Source organism: Ursus arctos, unplaced genomic scaffold (genome assembly GCF_023065955.2).
Source record: "Ursus arctos isolate Adak ecotype North America unplaced genomic scaffold, UrsArc2.0 scaffold_5, whole genome shotgun sequence".
Classification (NCBI taxonomy): Eukaryota; Metazoa; Chordata; class Mammalia; order Carnivora; family Ursidae; genus Ursus; species Ursus arctos.
In genome coordinates, this window is record NW_026623067.1 from 63,640,173 (window position 1) to 63,654,274 (window position 14,102).

Sequence of the window (14,102 nt, forward strand, 5' to 3'; positions counted from 1 at the left end):
GACACTTTCCCTCCTTTAGAGCGCTGCTGTCCCAGAATGGAACTTGCGCTTTAAATGAATCCAACTGTACATCTCCCATCTGCCATTTTTAGAGCAGCAATTTCAGTATTTTAGTTTATCTGCAGGAGGAGAAGGGGGAGGACAGGCCTGGGAGTCCCAGTGCTCCTCTCTGTGGGCCAGAAGCCCTCAAGAGCTCCAACAGAAAAAAGTCCTCACATCTGTTATGCAAACACACCCTGTGCAACCAAAAATAAAACCCACTCTGATGAAAGCCGGCATTTCGAAAGATAATTTTAGACTTATTTGAAGACTGTAGAAACAGTCATCACTGAAATTTAAAAACCACACCCCCCAAATGCCTGACCCCCTAGTGACTAAGCTCAAGGCTGCTTTAGAGGGAGGGCTACACACGCCATTCCCTTACAAACCTCCTCCCTCACCTCAGCTCCCCTGTCTCCAGACAAGGACACAGAGAAAACGCTCCTGAGCGCTCATGTGACCCCAAAGGTTAACCGCAGTGATGGCTAAGCTGACAGCACTGTCTCCGAGTCTCTAATGGAGTTCAAGTACTTGTAGCTTTCAAACACACCCGTGTGCCTACAGGCAGTCCAACATCAAGGGGCTCCTTCTGCATACAATGACCAAACCATTCTCTTCTTCCCCTACCTGGGCTCTGGTTCTAGGACAATGGCTGTATTACTACTCATATCCCCTGCACCTCGCCCAGTGCTTGGCACTTACACAGGAAAGAAGGAAAGACAGGAGGAAGGAAGGAATTATTTGACTTAAAGGACTTCTTCAAGCACAAACTCGGATTACAGTTTAACCAAGTAACACGATCACCCTTTTAAATTCTGAAGAGCATCAAGACTCAACTATTCACAATATTTATGTTTCCTGCTCCCTCCGTTTTGAGGCTACCGACTCTCTATTCATTCTGTGTTGTGCCATTTGTCTGCTCCCTCAGGCCTGTTTTTCAGATGACAGAACTGTTCGTTTCCAACTGTAAGCTCTTGTCAGCTGTTTAGCTGCAGAATGCTCCAAGGTCCCGTCAGCAGACAGTCGATGAAGATATGCTTTTGAAGATGACAGAAAAGGGGGTTCACTCTCCCCTCCCCACAGCCAGATCCATCCTGAAACACAGATCCCCTTTAACACCTGATGCCCCCCAAAAGTTTCTAGGTAATGGATCCTCCAGTCCAAAGACAATAACTATTGTTTCTTGTTCTCTGGCTCCTGGCAAGCTCATTATTTCTGGACAAGGATCAAAGTTCTCTACCCTTGGTTCAGATTTTTTTAAAAAGACTCTCAGCAGGGTATCCATTAGTTCAAATCACTGCTTGTAGTACAGAACTATTTCCCACCATCATTCTCCCAGAGTTCACTTATGAACAGGAGGGTGAGGCCCAAGCAAGGGGAGGAGTGAGGGATGGGAGGGTTGCGGGGACTCTGTTTTCTCCCACATGGTGTTAGGTCTGGATGGAATTTAGACCAAAGGTAAAGTTGTTTGGAAACATGTGCTCCCAAAGTCACAACCACTTGCAGGGGAGGGGACCTAGAGCATTAAGAGGTGGAACCTCACTGCCAGGTCCCCACAGGAAAATTCTCATGAGACCATAGTAAAAATAGTCCCTTGGTGTCCTATCAAGTACTTGAGGTTGGAGGGCCCAAACCCACCTCTAACCTCAGAAACATACCCATTGATACACTTGACACATGCAAGCTACGACAGTACAACGAGCTCAGCTGCTGCTCAGAAAGAGAACTTCTGGAAAGCATTCTATTCCAGCTGGATTAAACAAAACAAAACAAAACAAAAAACTCCAGAATCAAAGAACTGGTCAGGTCAGCAATTTCATTTCATTTCATTTCATTTCATTTCATTTCATTTCATTTCATCATTTATTTTATTTTATTTTATCTATCTATCTATTTATTTAGCTAATTTGACACTTGTTCTAACACAAAAACATAAAATGCCAGCGAAGAATGGGGAGCTGTACTCTACAGAGCTTTAATGCTTCACACTAACACCTGATACTAGGTCTCAGGTGCACAGGTTTCCTAACATTCAGCTGGTAAACATCAAAACAAGAGCCAGACTTTCCAGCTTCAGCGTGAATGCCTGTCATTCTAAGCTGGGACAGACTCCTCAGTGTTTTGGATCAAAGAATATTTTTCACTGCTATTTGTTTGCTTTTAAAATATAATGACACCAAACACAACCTGAAGGCAGTTTCTGTTTTACATGCAAAGCCACCAAATAAATAAAGACTAGATCTGTGGTTGCTCTCATTTTCTGTGTCAGACCAACCGTCATTCCTGGAGCCCAGCCTGTGGTCCTCACCACAGGAAAGCAGCAGGTAGGGAAGATAAGCTAAGAAAGCTGCTACAGGCCCGAGGCGGTGCTGCTTCCAGAAGGAATACTTCTCCTTCACCACTGGCTCCAGAAGAAAGATAGCATTCAGGAGGAAGGATAAGTTTGCTAAGGCCTTCCCCATTACACTACTGTGAATATCCGAGGGACGACCAAACCTAGGGGTGCGGGCAGGAAAAGCACCGGCCAGGCAGCCAGGAGGCCAGCTCTCCTGGGGTTCCAGTCTCAGTTCCACCTGGGGTCACAGCCATGGACAAGCCACGTCCCTGAGCCCCACACTCTCACCTGTCAAAGGAGGACTCTCAATAGGATTCTGACTTAAGATTGTCCCACTTTTAAAACTTCTAACCTTTGGGGCATCTAGTGGGCTTGGAGCCAACTTGATCTTGATCTTGGGGTGGTGGGTTCAAGCCCCACATAGGGCGTAGAGATTACTTAAAAATAACATCTTTGGGGGCCCCTGTGTGGCTAAGTTGGTTAAGCTGCCGACTGCGGATCTCGGCTCAGGTGATGGTCTCAGGGTGGTGAGACCCAGCCCTGCGTCAGGCTCTACGCTCAGCTCAGAGTCTCCTTGTCCCTCTCCCTCTGCTCCTCCTTCCCTCCCTCCCCCCATGATTTCTCTCTCTTGGACTTGATCTCTCTAATAAACAAATAAATAAAATCTTTAAAAAATAACAAAATCTTTGAAGAAAAAAAAACGTTCTAACTTTCTATTTAAATCATACCCTAAAAGACATAATTATTTTCTCTGCATAACCCTTAACACCATATGATATTTGCTGTCTCTTCACAGGGCAGAACACATCATAAATGTAAACTGTATCTTTTTTCCATTTCTTATCTGTTTAACTAGATACTTTAACTAGAAACTTTGTTTTACTTTTTTTTTTAATCCCCTGTGACTAGCACGGAGGCGGCTTTTCCCACAAACAATACTGACTTCTAATGCCTTCATATTCCTCTTTTTTTTTTTTTAAGGTTTTATTTATTCGACAGAGATAGAGACAGCCAGCGAGAGAGGGAACACAAGCAGGGGGAGTGGGAGAGGAAGAAGCAGGCTCATAGCGGAGGAGCCTGATGTGGGGCTCAATCCCATAACGCCGGGATCACGCCCTGAGCCAAAGGCAGACACGCTTAACCGCTGTGCCACCCAGGCGCCCCGCCTTCATATTCCTCTTAATACTACAGATTAAAACTAAAAAGGTAGCTCATTTGCCAAATTTCAGACCCTCAAACATACTGGATCAAAGCTCTGTCAACACTAGGAACCACCAAAGTGTTGCTAAATGTCAATGAACTAATTGTTCAGGAACAATCCAAATCCAAATAACACAACTGGAATGTGACATCAAGGAGCCTGGTGGGGGTAAATCAGAACTGACTGGAGTGCACAGCGGAAACCCAATAGATACTTTTACGACCTGTCTGGGTAAAGTATGTGGTCGGCACTGGATCTAGAAGAAAGAGAGGGAAGGCATCTGCTGGGGTACCAAGCACTGTCCTGAGAAAAGCATGCGGGGAGGCGCCTGGGTGGGTCGGTCTGTTGGGTGTCTGCCTTCGGCTCAGGTCATGATCCCAGGGTCCTGGGATCAAGTCCCACATCGGGGTCCCTGCTCAGTGGGCAGAGTCTGTTTCTCCTTCTGCTTCTGACCCCCACTCGTGCTGTCTCTCTCGAGCTCTCTCAAGCTCTCTCTCTCAGATAAAAAGATATTTAAAAAAGAAAAGAAAAGCAAAGCATGCCCTGATCAGCAAATATACATACGGAAATAACCAAAGCTAGATATGAATGAGCTGCCCCAGGGAAAGGAGAAGGGAAAGGAATGAGAAGGGTCAGAGGGCAGTGTGTGTTTCAGGCTCAGGCAAGGCGGGGATGACCACTTTGTTCTGGGTGATGGGGATACTACAAGATTTAGGTGTGGCCTTGGCACCAGACTGGCTACAAACAATTCTTTAACTATTTCACTTTCATCTACTTCCTCATACTCTTATACTAATGCTGGTAATATACATGAACTTCCCCTCTACCATATCTCCTTCTCCTTTCTCCTCCTGATGAAGACAATAATAAACAGTGAAAATGACTGAGAAATACAGATCAAAAAAATTTAAATATCACACCTCCAGGGAATGTGTTGTGAGAGATGGGATTTTTTGAATAAATACAGAAAAATTCTTTAAGCCTATCTTGTTACCTTTGTTCAAAGGGTCTAAATCCACAGTTAGCAGCCTTAACATCCACCTCCTCTCCTGCTCCCTGGCAAATTTTGGACTTCAAATAAATGTAGAAATTGTGATTACACTCTGTACTTAAGATTTTTAAAGTGGGGGTGTGGGGAGCCTGGGTGGCTCAGTCAGTTGAGCGTCCGACTCTTGATTTCAGCTCCGGTCATGATCTCAGGGTCCTGAGACTGAGCGCCCCCCCCCCACCAACTTTCCTGTCCAGAGCTCAGCAGGGAGTCTGCTCAAAACTCTCTCCCCCTCTGCCCCTCTCCACCCCCTCAAAATAAATATTTAATTAATAAACAAACAAAGGGGGGGTGATGAATGTTACTTGGGGAAGGAGAGGCCTGGTTTAGATCCAATTCAGTGTCCCACCTCCACCCCACATTAGTCCTGAAACTGAGAGGTCCATTGAGTCCAGTGGACCAAAGTGATCAAGACAATTTGTAAATAGTTACTTGGATAAAAATGCCTGATTCCCCTTGAGCGAGAGGGTAGACTACTTATGGTAGAGAAGGGCTTCTTGGATCTCAGCCTGGGGCTATGGGCGTACATTTGCACAGCACTCTAGCACATTCCACTCAGCAACTCCCCCAGTGCTCACTCTAACAGGTGGGGGTAAGGGAAGCTTCAAGTCCAATTTTATATTGATAGCTTTGTCAGACATGTGTGAACGCAAAGAGTTTAAGCTGCTTCAGGAGTGGCAAATCCATATGCCTTTCTTCGGGGGCAAGACGTAAAGGTAAATGGGTGAGACACGGTGTAAGTAAACATCCTGGAATGGGGCCTCTGAGGAGCCACGGCATGCTCACCCCTCCTAAAGGAGCCAAGTTTAAATTTTAAACTAATGATAATAAAAACCACTGGCCAAACAAAAGAGCCTGTGGGCCAATGCACGAGTCCTGGGCTCACCGGCCATCTCTGGGTGTGGCACTGGCTGCCGGCTGGGGGCCGGGATTCTAACGTCAGGCTGGCCGACTTGCAGTAAGTCCCAGGAGGGAATGGAATTTAAGGGCTGCTTTTCAGACACTGAAGAGGGGGCGCCTGGTGGCTCAGCTGGTTAAGTGTCTGCATTCGCTCAGGTCATGACGCCAGGGTCCTGGGATGGAGCCCCACGTCGGGCTCCCTGCTCAGCAGAGAACCTCCCTCTCTCTCTACCCCCTGCCCCCAGCTCATGGCTCTCTATCTCAAATGAATAGATAAAATCTTAACCAAAAAAAAAAAAAAAAAAAAGACACTGCAGCCGTGAGTCCTGCTTCTGCGCACACCCTATAGACCTTGCCCATGGGTCCTTAAAACCCACTCTGCCCTGCAGCGTTATCACCCTGTGCTGAGAATAACCACAAAGCTCATTTCAGCCGCAGCAAGAAGCACCAATCACAGGAGGACGGCAGTCTGCATTCGTACTTACTCAAAGGAAAATGGACCTAAATCCATGAGGAAAAAAGACTGTATAAAGTAAAACATGCTTCCAAAAGAGACCAAATAAGACTACAAATGAAGCAGAATGTCTTCTAAAGCAAATGAAGGGACACACCTGGCTGACTCAGTCGGAAGAGGATGTACTCTTGATCTCATCAGGGTCATGAGTTCGAGACCCACATTGGGCACAGAGTTTACTTTAATTAATTAATTAACAAATAAAAAATGAACGAACAAAAAAAGGTTGCTATCAAAAACAAAGACCTTAGTAGCCTCTCCTCTCAATACAAGGAATAAGTCTGCAAAATTTAAGTTTAGGGGTGCCTGGGTGGCTCAGCTGATTAAGCATCTACCTCCAGCTCAGGTCATGACCCCAGGGTCCCGGGATGGAGCCCTGCCGTCGGGCTCCCTGCTGAGCAGGAAGTCTGCTTCTCCCTCTGCCTCTGTCCATCTCCCCCTGCTTGTGCTCTCTCTTTCTGTCAAATAAATAAAATCTTTGAAAAAACAAAATTTAAGTTTAAAGCAAACATATAACAACACAAAAACCAGCCTTCCACAACGTGAAACGTGTGTTTGGGTTCCGAAGAAAATAAAATGCAAAGATTCAGCCAGTTCAGGCACTAACATAGCACCCATCTCAATGAATGAGAGCACCCTGGGGACAACTGGGATCCGAGTGAAGAAAACGGATCTAAGACGGTTCAGGTTAGGCACATTTAAGGCTCTTCCTATGCTGGCCTGGCACCCTGAGCTCACAGGGAGGAAGACCTGAAGGCCACGTAAATCACCTGTCCTTCCCTCTCCAAGGCAGGTTTGGTTTTAGAGGCCTGTCCTCCTCCACAGGAAACAAGAACCTTCCTTTCTCCTCCCTCTTAAAAAGCCAGGGCACATTCCAAGGGGACAGAAACTCAAAGTGTCATCATTTGCTTCCAAGTGTACAAGTTATATCTTGAGGTCAGGAGGCTTAAATCTCTCAAAACAGCCCCCCCCCATTTTGGGGTTTTGTGGGGTTTTCTGGTCATCCTACATTCTGAAATGACTTTTATGATTTTTAGTCCCCTAGCATCAAATATCTCAAGACTGATGAGGGAGCAGAAGGCAAGCTGATGACGAAGCACAAGCTGACACCCACAAACCAGCCCCCCGCCCAGGTGGGATGTATGTGACAATCCTCAGTCACTCCAGGCTGCCCTGAAACTAAGAGAAGGAAAAAACAGCTGCTAGAGATCACAGTCCTGCAGGACAGGAGTCTCCACCAGTTTACGAATGTCTTAGTGATTTACAAGCAAAAAGCATTCTAACCAACAGCCTAACTTTCAGAAACCCGCAGACTCAATTTCCTGGAACTTTAACAGCACCCTCCCCTCCATAGTGATATGGGAAACAAAGGCAGAAGGGAATGTAAATTAAAAAAATGTCCTTATAACCTGCAGCCCATTGCCAAATACTTGAGGCAGGCAAAGTATAATGTTCCTTCAGGATACTCCAAGTGTCTCAGTACCTTAGTAGAAGCAAAAAACAACCTTAACCTGACAACAGCCAGGCCTCCAGCATCCTCAGAGTCTTCTTTAGCATATGAAAGAGCTTTTGGAGACCTTCCTTTGTCCTTACCTCCCCCAGCTCCCAAGTATGTAACCAGCTACCCCTCACAGACCCGGAGCTGCAGCTCTTTCTGCCCACGGGTCCTGCCCCAGTGCTTTAATAAAATCACCTTCTTGCGCCAAAGACATCTGAACAATTCTTCCTTGGCCTTCCGCTCGGACCTCACCAACCTTCCAAAACCACATCAAGACTAACCCCGCTTGGGGCGCCTGGGTGGCTCAGCAGGTTAAGCCTCCATCGCTTGACCGGCTCAGGTCATGATCCTGGGGTCATGAGATCGAGCCCAGCATTAGGCTTGGAGCTCAGTGGGGAGTTTGTGGAAGATTTTTCTCTCTCCTTCTCCTCTCTCTCTCAAATAAATAAATAAATCTTTAAAAAGAGAGAGAGAGAGAGAGAGAGAGAGAGACTATACCTGCTTGAATTACCTGACTGATGACATGAATGACTGGCATTAATACGGCTCCTGCATTTTAGGAGGGGAAACGGGCCCCAGGAGAAGACAGAACTCACGCCCCGCATCACCAGCACTGGCAGAGTTTGCTCTGAGCCAAAGTTCTCATAGGAAAGAGGAGTTTCCCGAGTGAAAGAGGCAGGATGAAGTTTGGCTCCGCAGCTCCTTGCGGTTCCCTCCTGCTCAAATTTAAACTTGGGCCACATTTTGAAACCAAGGCAACAAATGAAAAGAGGGCTGCCCTCGTGTTCCTCAGCCGCGCACCAAAGGCCCGTGTGGCTCTGGACAGAGTCCCGTCCTCCGCACACCGAAGTGAGAATGCTGGGTGGGAGGCAATTACACACCCCCATCCGGGCGGTCACAAGCATACATGCTTTCTCCTCTTCCCATCACATCCTCAAACTTTCCACAGTCCAACAAAGCGGGGGCGAGGACTGAAGCAGAAGCCCCGTGTGTGTCCCCACAAGGGGACCTTTCAACGCCCACCCGCAAGCATCACAGGAGGATGAGGTCAGCCTCCATTCTATAGGCTGCAAACAAGCTGACTTTGTGACCAGCTGGCCTGCTCCCTACGAGGCCCTAAAAGTGGAAAAGGATTGGTTTCGCCCACAGGGACCTCATTCCCTATGCAGAAAGCCCAGCCAAACCATTTTTAAATAAGTACATACAGGACACAGGCATAGAAACACTTAGGAGAGCCGATGCGAGGAGTCAGGGTTGTCCCCCCACCCTTCCTCCCTCCCTTTCTCTGCTCTGACCCCAAATCACACTGTACACATACACCACTGCCGGGCTCACCTCCCTACATATCTGTCTGTTTCTATAAGGACACGCTCCTACTCAAGAATCCATAACGGCTTCCAATTCGCCCTCAGACCATGGTCAAACGCCTAACCTTGGCACTAAAATTCCTGCAAGGCCATTTTACCTACCCCGTGTCTCATCTCTGACCTTCTACACATGCCTGGTCTTTGTTCTTTGCCCTCCTGTCTACCTACACAGCCTAGTCACTAAAAACACTTTCTGCCTGGGTTCAAATCCCAACTGTACCACTTAGAGCTGGAGCCCTCCGGCAAGGTACTGAAATGATCCAATGCCTCAGCCTCCTCATCCGTGAGGCAAGAACAACCACAGCACCGACTGCCCAGCTGAGTGCAGCAGTGAGGAACCCAGAGGATTCAGGTAAAATGCTCAGAAGAAAACCTGGCACGTGGTATCACCCAATAAATATTAGCAATTAAAATAGTCATTATTATTACACAAGTCACTTCCATGAATCCCTTAGTGATACCATTCAACATATTCTATTTTTTTTTTAAAGATTTTATTTATTTATTTGACAGAGATAGAGACAGCCAGCGAGAGAGGGAACACAAGCAGGGGGAGTGGGAGAGGAAGAAGCAGGCTCATAGTGGAGGAGCCTGATGTGGGACTCGATCCCACAACACCAGGATCACGCCCTGAGCCAAAGGCAGACGCTTAACCGCTGTGCCACCCAGGCGCCCCAACATATTCTATTTCTTAAATGTTCTACATAGACTTGGAAATCATAAACACTGGCTGAAGTTGTTAAGGACTGTGTCATGGAGGCAGGTTACTTGGATGGTCATCAAATGTTAAAATTATTATTATTAAAGTCATATTCTAAAATGTATACCTGTGGCTCCCAAAGGACACCCCCCCCCCCCGAGTAACAATGTTTCTGATGGGTTCATCACTATATGTTTGTAGAGTCTCGGGTTTTCTTTTTTGGATCCAAAGCCTAATTCTATGGAAACTGAAAATTTCTGCAGGGCTGGAATTGCACCAGAGCCACCTGATACCCACTCAGAGTTCCCACCACCGCCACAGTGGATCCTCAAAGCAACCCCTGCTGCATGTAGAAAGAGAACATGAACCTACCCGAAAAACAAAGGTGATAAATGGGAGATCAAATGCCCTTTCAGTATTCCTCCTCTCAAACTTCCTGCCACCAGCATACAAGATCAAGCCACGGTGTGATGAAGAGAATGGGCGCTAACTGCCACCAACATGGAGTAGAGCCTGGTATGGCCTAACAAGGCAGCCTTCGCTCTGGGCCTCCCTGCCTCCAAATTTCCAAAGCACTTCATGCATTCCCTCATATGACACTTAATAATTTCTACCTTGTTTCATGCCTCAGAACACTTCACACCCTGTCTTCTGCCGGAAAAGCTCCATCTCTCACAAGTTTGAATGCCCCAGAGCTCCCACTGCAGTGCCTTACTGAGAAGAGAGCCAACGTTTAAAGCAGTCCGCAGAGAATTGCAATTTCACAAGCTTTCACAGTAGTTCCACTAAATTCCAGACCATACATCCACAATTACCAAAGCATTGCCCAACAGAACTCTTCAAAGGGCCTAATGGATAAGAATATATCAAGTGCTCTTAAGGAAATGGTTGTTTTGAAGCACTTGAGAGTGTATTTAAGATAGTCCGAACAATCTGCATGAGGTTGGGGAGAACAGACTCTTGCTCTGGAGTTGCTCCTGGTGCTGTCACCCTCACTGTGGACGGGGTCCATTAGAGTGCTGTCCCCGGCCTCCTCCCCCTCCTCACTCTGTTGGGCCCCAGGAAAACAGGGTTTGTTTTTTTGTTTTGTTTGTTTGTTTTTTTAAGATTTTATTTATTTATTTGACAGAGAGAGACAGCCAGCGAGAGAGGGAACACAGGCAGGGGGAGTGGGAGAGGAAGAAGTAGGCTCCCAGCAGAGGAGCCTGATGCGGGGCTCGATCCCAGAACGCCGGGATCATGCCCTGAGCTGAAGGCAGACGCTTAACGACTGCACCACCCAGGTGCCCCGGAAAACAGGGTTTGGACAGCCAGCCTTTCCTCTGCCCCTTTCCCTTGGATAAGAGCTGCAACACGCCTGCTGCTCTTTCCGGTAAACTGTGTACCTCTGTAGGGCAAGTCTGGCCCCACCCAGTGAGACTGCTGCCTGGGTGGGGTTCCCCAGTGAAAAAGTCTAACTCATTTTGGGGTTCAGTAGTAGGAAGCCCACTTCTCTGCAGATCCAAGCCACACTGTCTCCCATCAGCTTTATGACGGATAAAGGTGATGTCTGGCATCTATCTGCTGACGCTGTAGTCTTTTTTGTCAATTTGTTTAGAACCTAGAAGGGAGGGGCGCCTGGATGGCTCAGTCGTTAAGCATCTGCCTTCAGCTCAGGGCGTGATCCCAGAGTCCTGGGATCGAGCCCCACATCGGGCTCCCTGCTCTCTCCTGGGAGCCTGCTTCTTCCTCTCCCACTCCCCCTGCTTGTGTTCCCTCTCTCTCTGGCTGTCTCTCTCTCTGTCAAATGAATAAATAAAATCTTTAAAAAAAAAAAAAAAAAAGAACCTAGAAGGGAAATGTTACTTCTTGGGCTCTCTCAAAAACCCCAACATGTCCGCCTGTCGTCTGGCTGATTAAAAGGCCTTCCGTGGGGGAAGTCCCCGGAAAGGACCTACGCGTCTTCCGCAGCAGCACATCACCAGGCCCACCGCTGCAAAGATGGCTAGAAATCCATCCCTCACCCTCAGAGACCCCCAATCTACAAATGACATGTCAGCAAAGTACAAATCGCCCTACGGCCCACTCCTCATTATCTGTGGGGTTTTCTAAGCTTCATCGTACTTCCCATGTAGGCCAAACTGAGTTTACAACAGCGGCTACTTGAGACACCGGCAGCCACCTCGCGACAAGGGAAAAGTACAGAAGTCTGCAAGAAACGACTGAGGAGGAACAGCTATGAACAAGGCTGGGACAAAACACTCTACACCCAAAGCATCGGATTGTATCTGTACCACCGCTAACCTGCAAGACGTCGACTGGCTCCCCTGCTTGGCAGGAAAGCACCCTAGAGGCTTCTGGAAGGTTCAGAGAACACGAGTGGACCGCAGACCGCACCACGGAGGCAGGGCCCCGTCCTCTGCCCTGAAAGCTTCCCACACACCCTCCTCAGCCTGCGGAAACGGGCGGGGCTGGAAAGAGGCGGACTTACGTGCTCTTTCATCTCGGTAGCCACGGTTCTCGACATCATGACGCAGCAGAGCAGCACGACGAGGATGAAGTACAGCGCGTACATGAAGCGCGTGCTCCGGGACTGTCGGATCTTGGGGCAGCAGTCGCAGCACAGCGAGCAGCCGGCAGAGCCGCAGCAGCAGGCCAGCTAGGGGGACACAACACAGCCTCTTAGAGCCTCGGGCTACAGACCCACGCACGCCGATGGCCGCAGGCCCAGCGTCTGGGCGTGGTGCTTCCGGGCCGCCCCGCCCCGCCCCCAGCACGCGCGGCCACGGCAGCGCGGGAACGACGCCTGCGCCACGGTCACTCCGCTCGTGTCTTTCGGGGAAGGAAGGCGCGCAAGCGGAGAAGTCACGGTTCACCCGGAGCACCGTGATCGGGACGCTGAGATAAAACATAGATTCCCGAGACCAGCTAAGGAGTAAGAGAAGAAGCCAAGGACGAGAAAAAGGACAAAGTGAGGTGGGAGGAACGTGAAGAACGAGAAGCTGGCCCAAGACAGGGACTTGCCAAAAACCCGTGGGGCCCAGAATGAGTTGTAGAAACACCTCGGGATGGGTTGGAGGGGAAAGGCCACGTGGGCGAGTACGCAACCTCCTTGCAGCCTGAAGCGCCGACGTAAGAGGCGCGTCTCACCCAGGCACTATTTGCCAGGCTCGTGCCCCTAATGGTGAGCTTTTAGGCCAATGAGCAGGCACGGGCAGCGAGGAGCACAGAGATCCCTCTCTATCTATCACGAACAGCACACGCACCTTTTATTGGGGTAACGGCGTTTTGCTTTTTTCCCATCTCTGATGGGGCTTCTTTGGTCAATGCAACCAGACCATAATTTGGGAATATTAAGTAAAATAGGGATTACGTTTTCAAGTTTGAGACTGGTGTTATTTTTCTTTTTAAAGACCATTCTTTTAGACCATTCTTAGGTTTACAATAAAATTGAGAGGACGACACAGAGATGTCCATACACCCCTACTCCCACACATGCATGGCCTCCCCCACTAGCAATACCACTCACCAAAAGGGTACTTTTTTTACTAAGGATGAACCTACGCTTGCATATCATCATCACTCAAAGTCTACAGGTTACCTAAGGGTTCACTCTTTGTGTTGTACGTTCAGTGAGTTTGGAGAATGTATAATGATCCAAAATCATAACACCATACAGAGTATTTTCACTGCACTAAAAAGAAACTAGATCTTCAGGAAAGCATAGGGCGATGTGGGCAGTGTTGTTAAAAGTTCAGGCTCAAGGGACACCTGGGTGGCTCAGTCGGTTAAGCCTCTGCCTCTTAGTTTCGCCTTAGGTCATGGTCTCCCCTTAGGTCATGGTCTCCCCTTTGTGAGATCGAGCCGGTGTCAGGCTCTCCGCTTAGCACGGAGTCTGCTTGAGATTCTCTCTTGCTCTGCCTCTCTGCCCCCTTTCTCTCTAATAAATAAATAAATCTTTAAAAAAAAAAAAAAAGGTTCAGGCTCAAAGTCAGCCTGCCAGGGTTTGGATCCTGGGTCTGCCATCTATAAGCTGTGTACCGTGAGCAAGTTACTTACCCTTTTAAGACACAGCTTCCTAATTTATAAAATTGGCATAGGAACAGTATTTATGCTTGTGCTATGGTCTCAAAGGTGACCTGATCTAACACACCTGGTATTAGGAATAGATTTCTCTTAAGCAAACAGGGAATTTTACAAAAGAGATTACCGTAACCTGCAAATAACAACTATACCTACATATGTTAATACTGCAGTCAGGGCGCCTGGGTGGCTCAGTTGGTTGAGCGTCTGCCTTTGGCTCGGGTCATGATCTCAGGGTCCTGGAATCAAGCCCCACATCAGGCTCCCTACTCAGCAGGGAGTCTGCTTTTCCCCCTGCTCATGCTCTCTCTCGCATGCTCACTCTTTCAGATAAATAAAGAAAAATCTTAAAAAAAAAAAAAAAAACAAAAATACTACAGTCAATATAAAGTCTAAAACCTAAAAATTCAATCTCTTCGTGATGATTTGGAAGGAAGT

At 47.9% G+C, this 14,102-nt stretch overlaps 1 protein-coding gene across 3 annotated transcripts in view; it reads right to left on the minus strand.

The window, feature by feature from the left end:
- The window catches only part of SERINC5 (serine incorporator 5), a 101,257-nt gene that overhangs the window by 41,873 nt on the left and 45,282 nt on the right, over positions 1–14,102 (minus strand). For all 3 annotated transcript variants that reach the window (XM_026498719.4, XM_057307328.1, XM_057307327.1), the window contains one exon: positions 12,073–12,240. In XM_026498719.4, the coding sequence (XP_026354504.1) occupies positions 12,073–12,240 (168 nt within the window). The remainder of the gene's footprint in view (positions 1–12,072; positions 12,241–14,102) is intronic.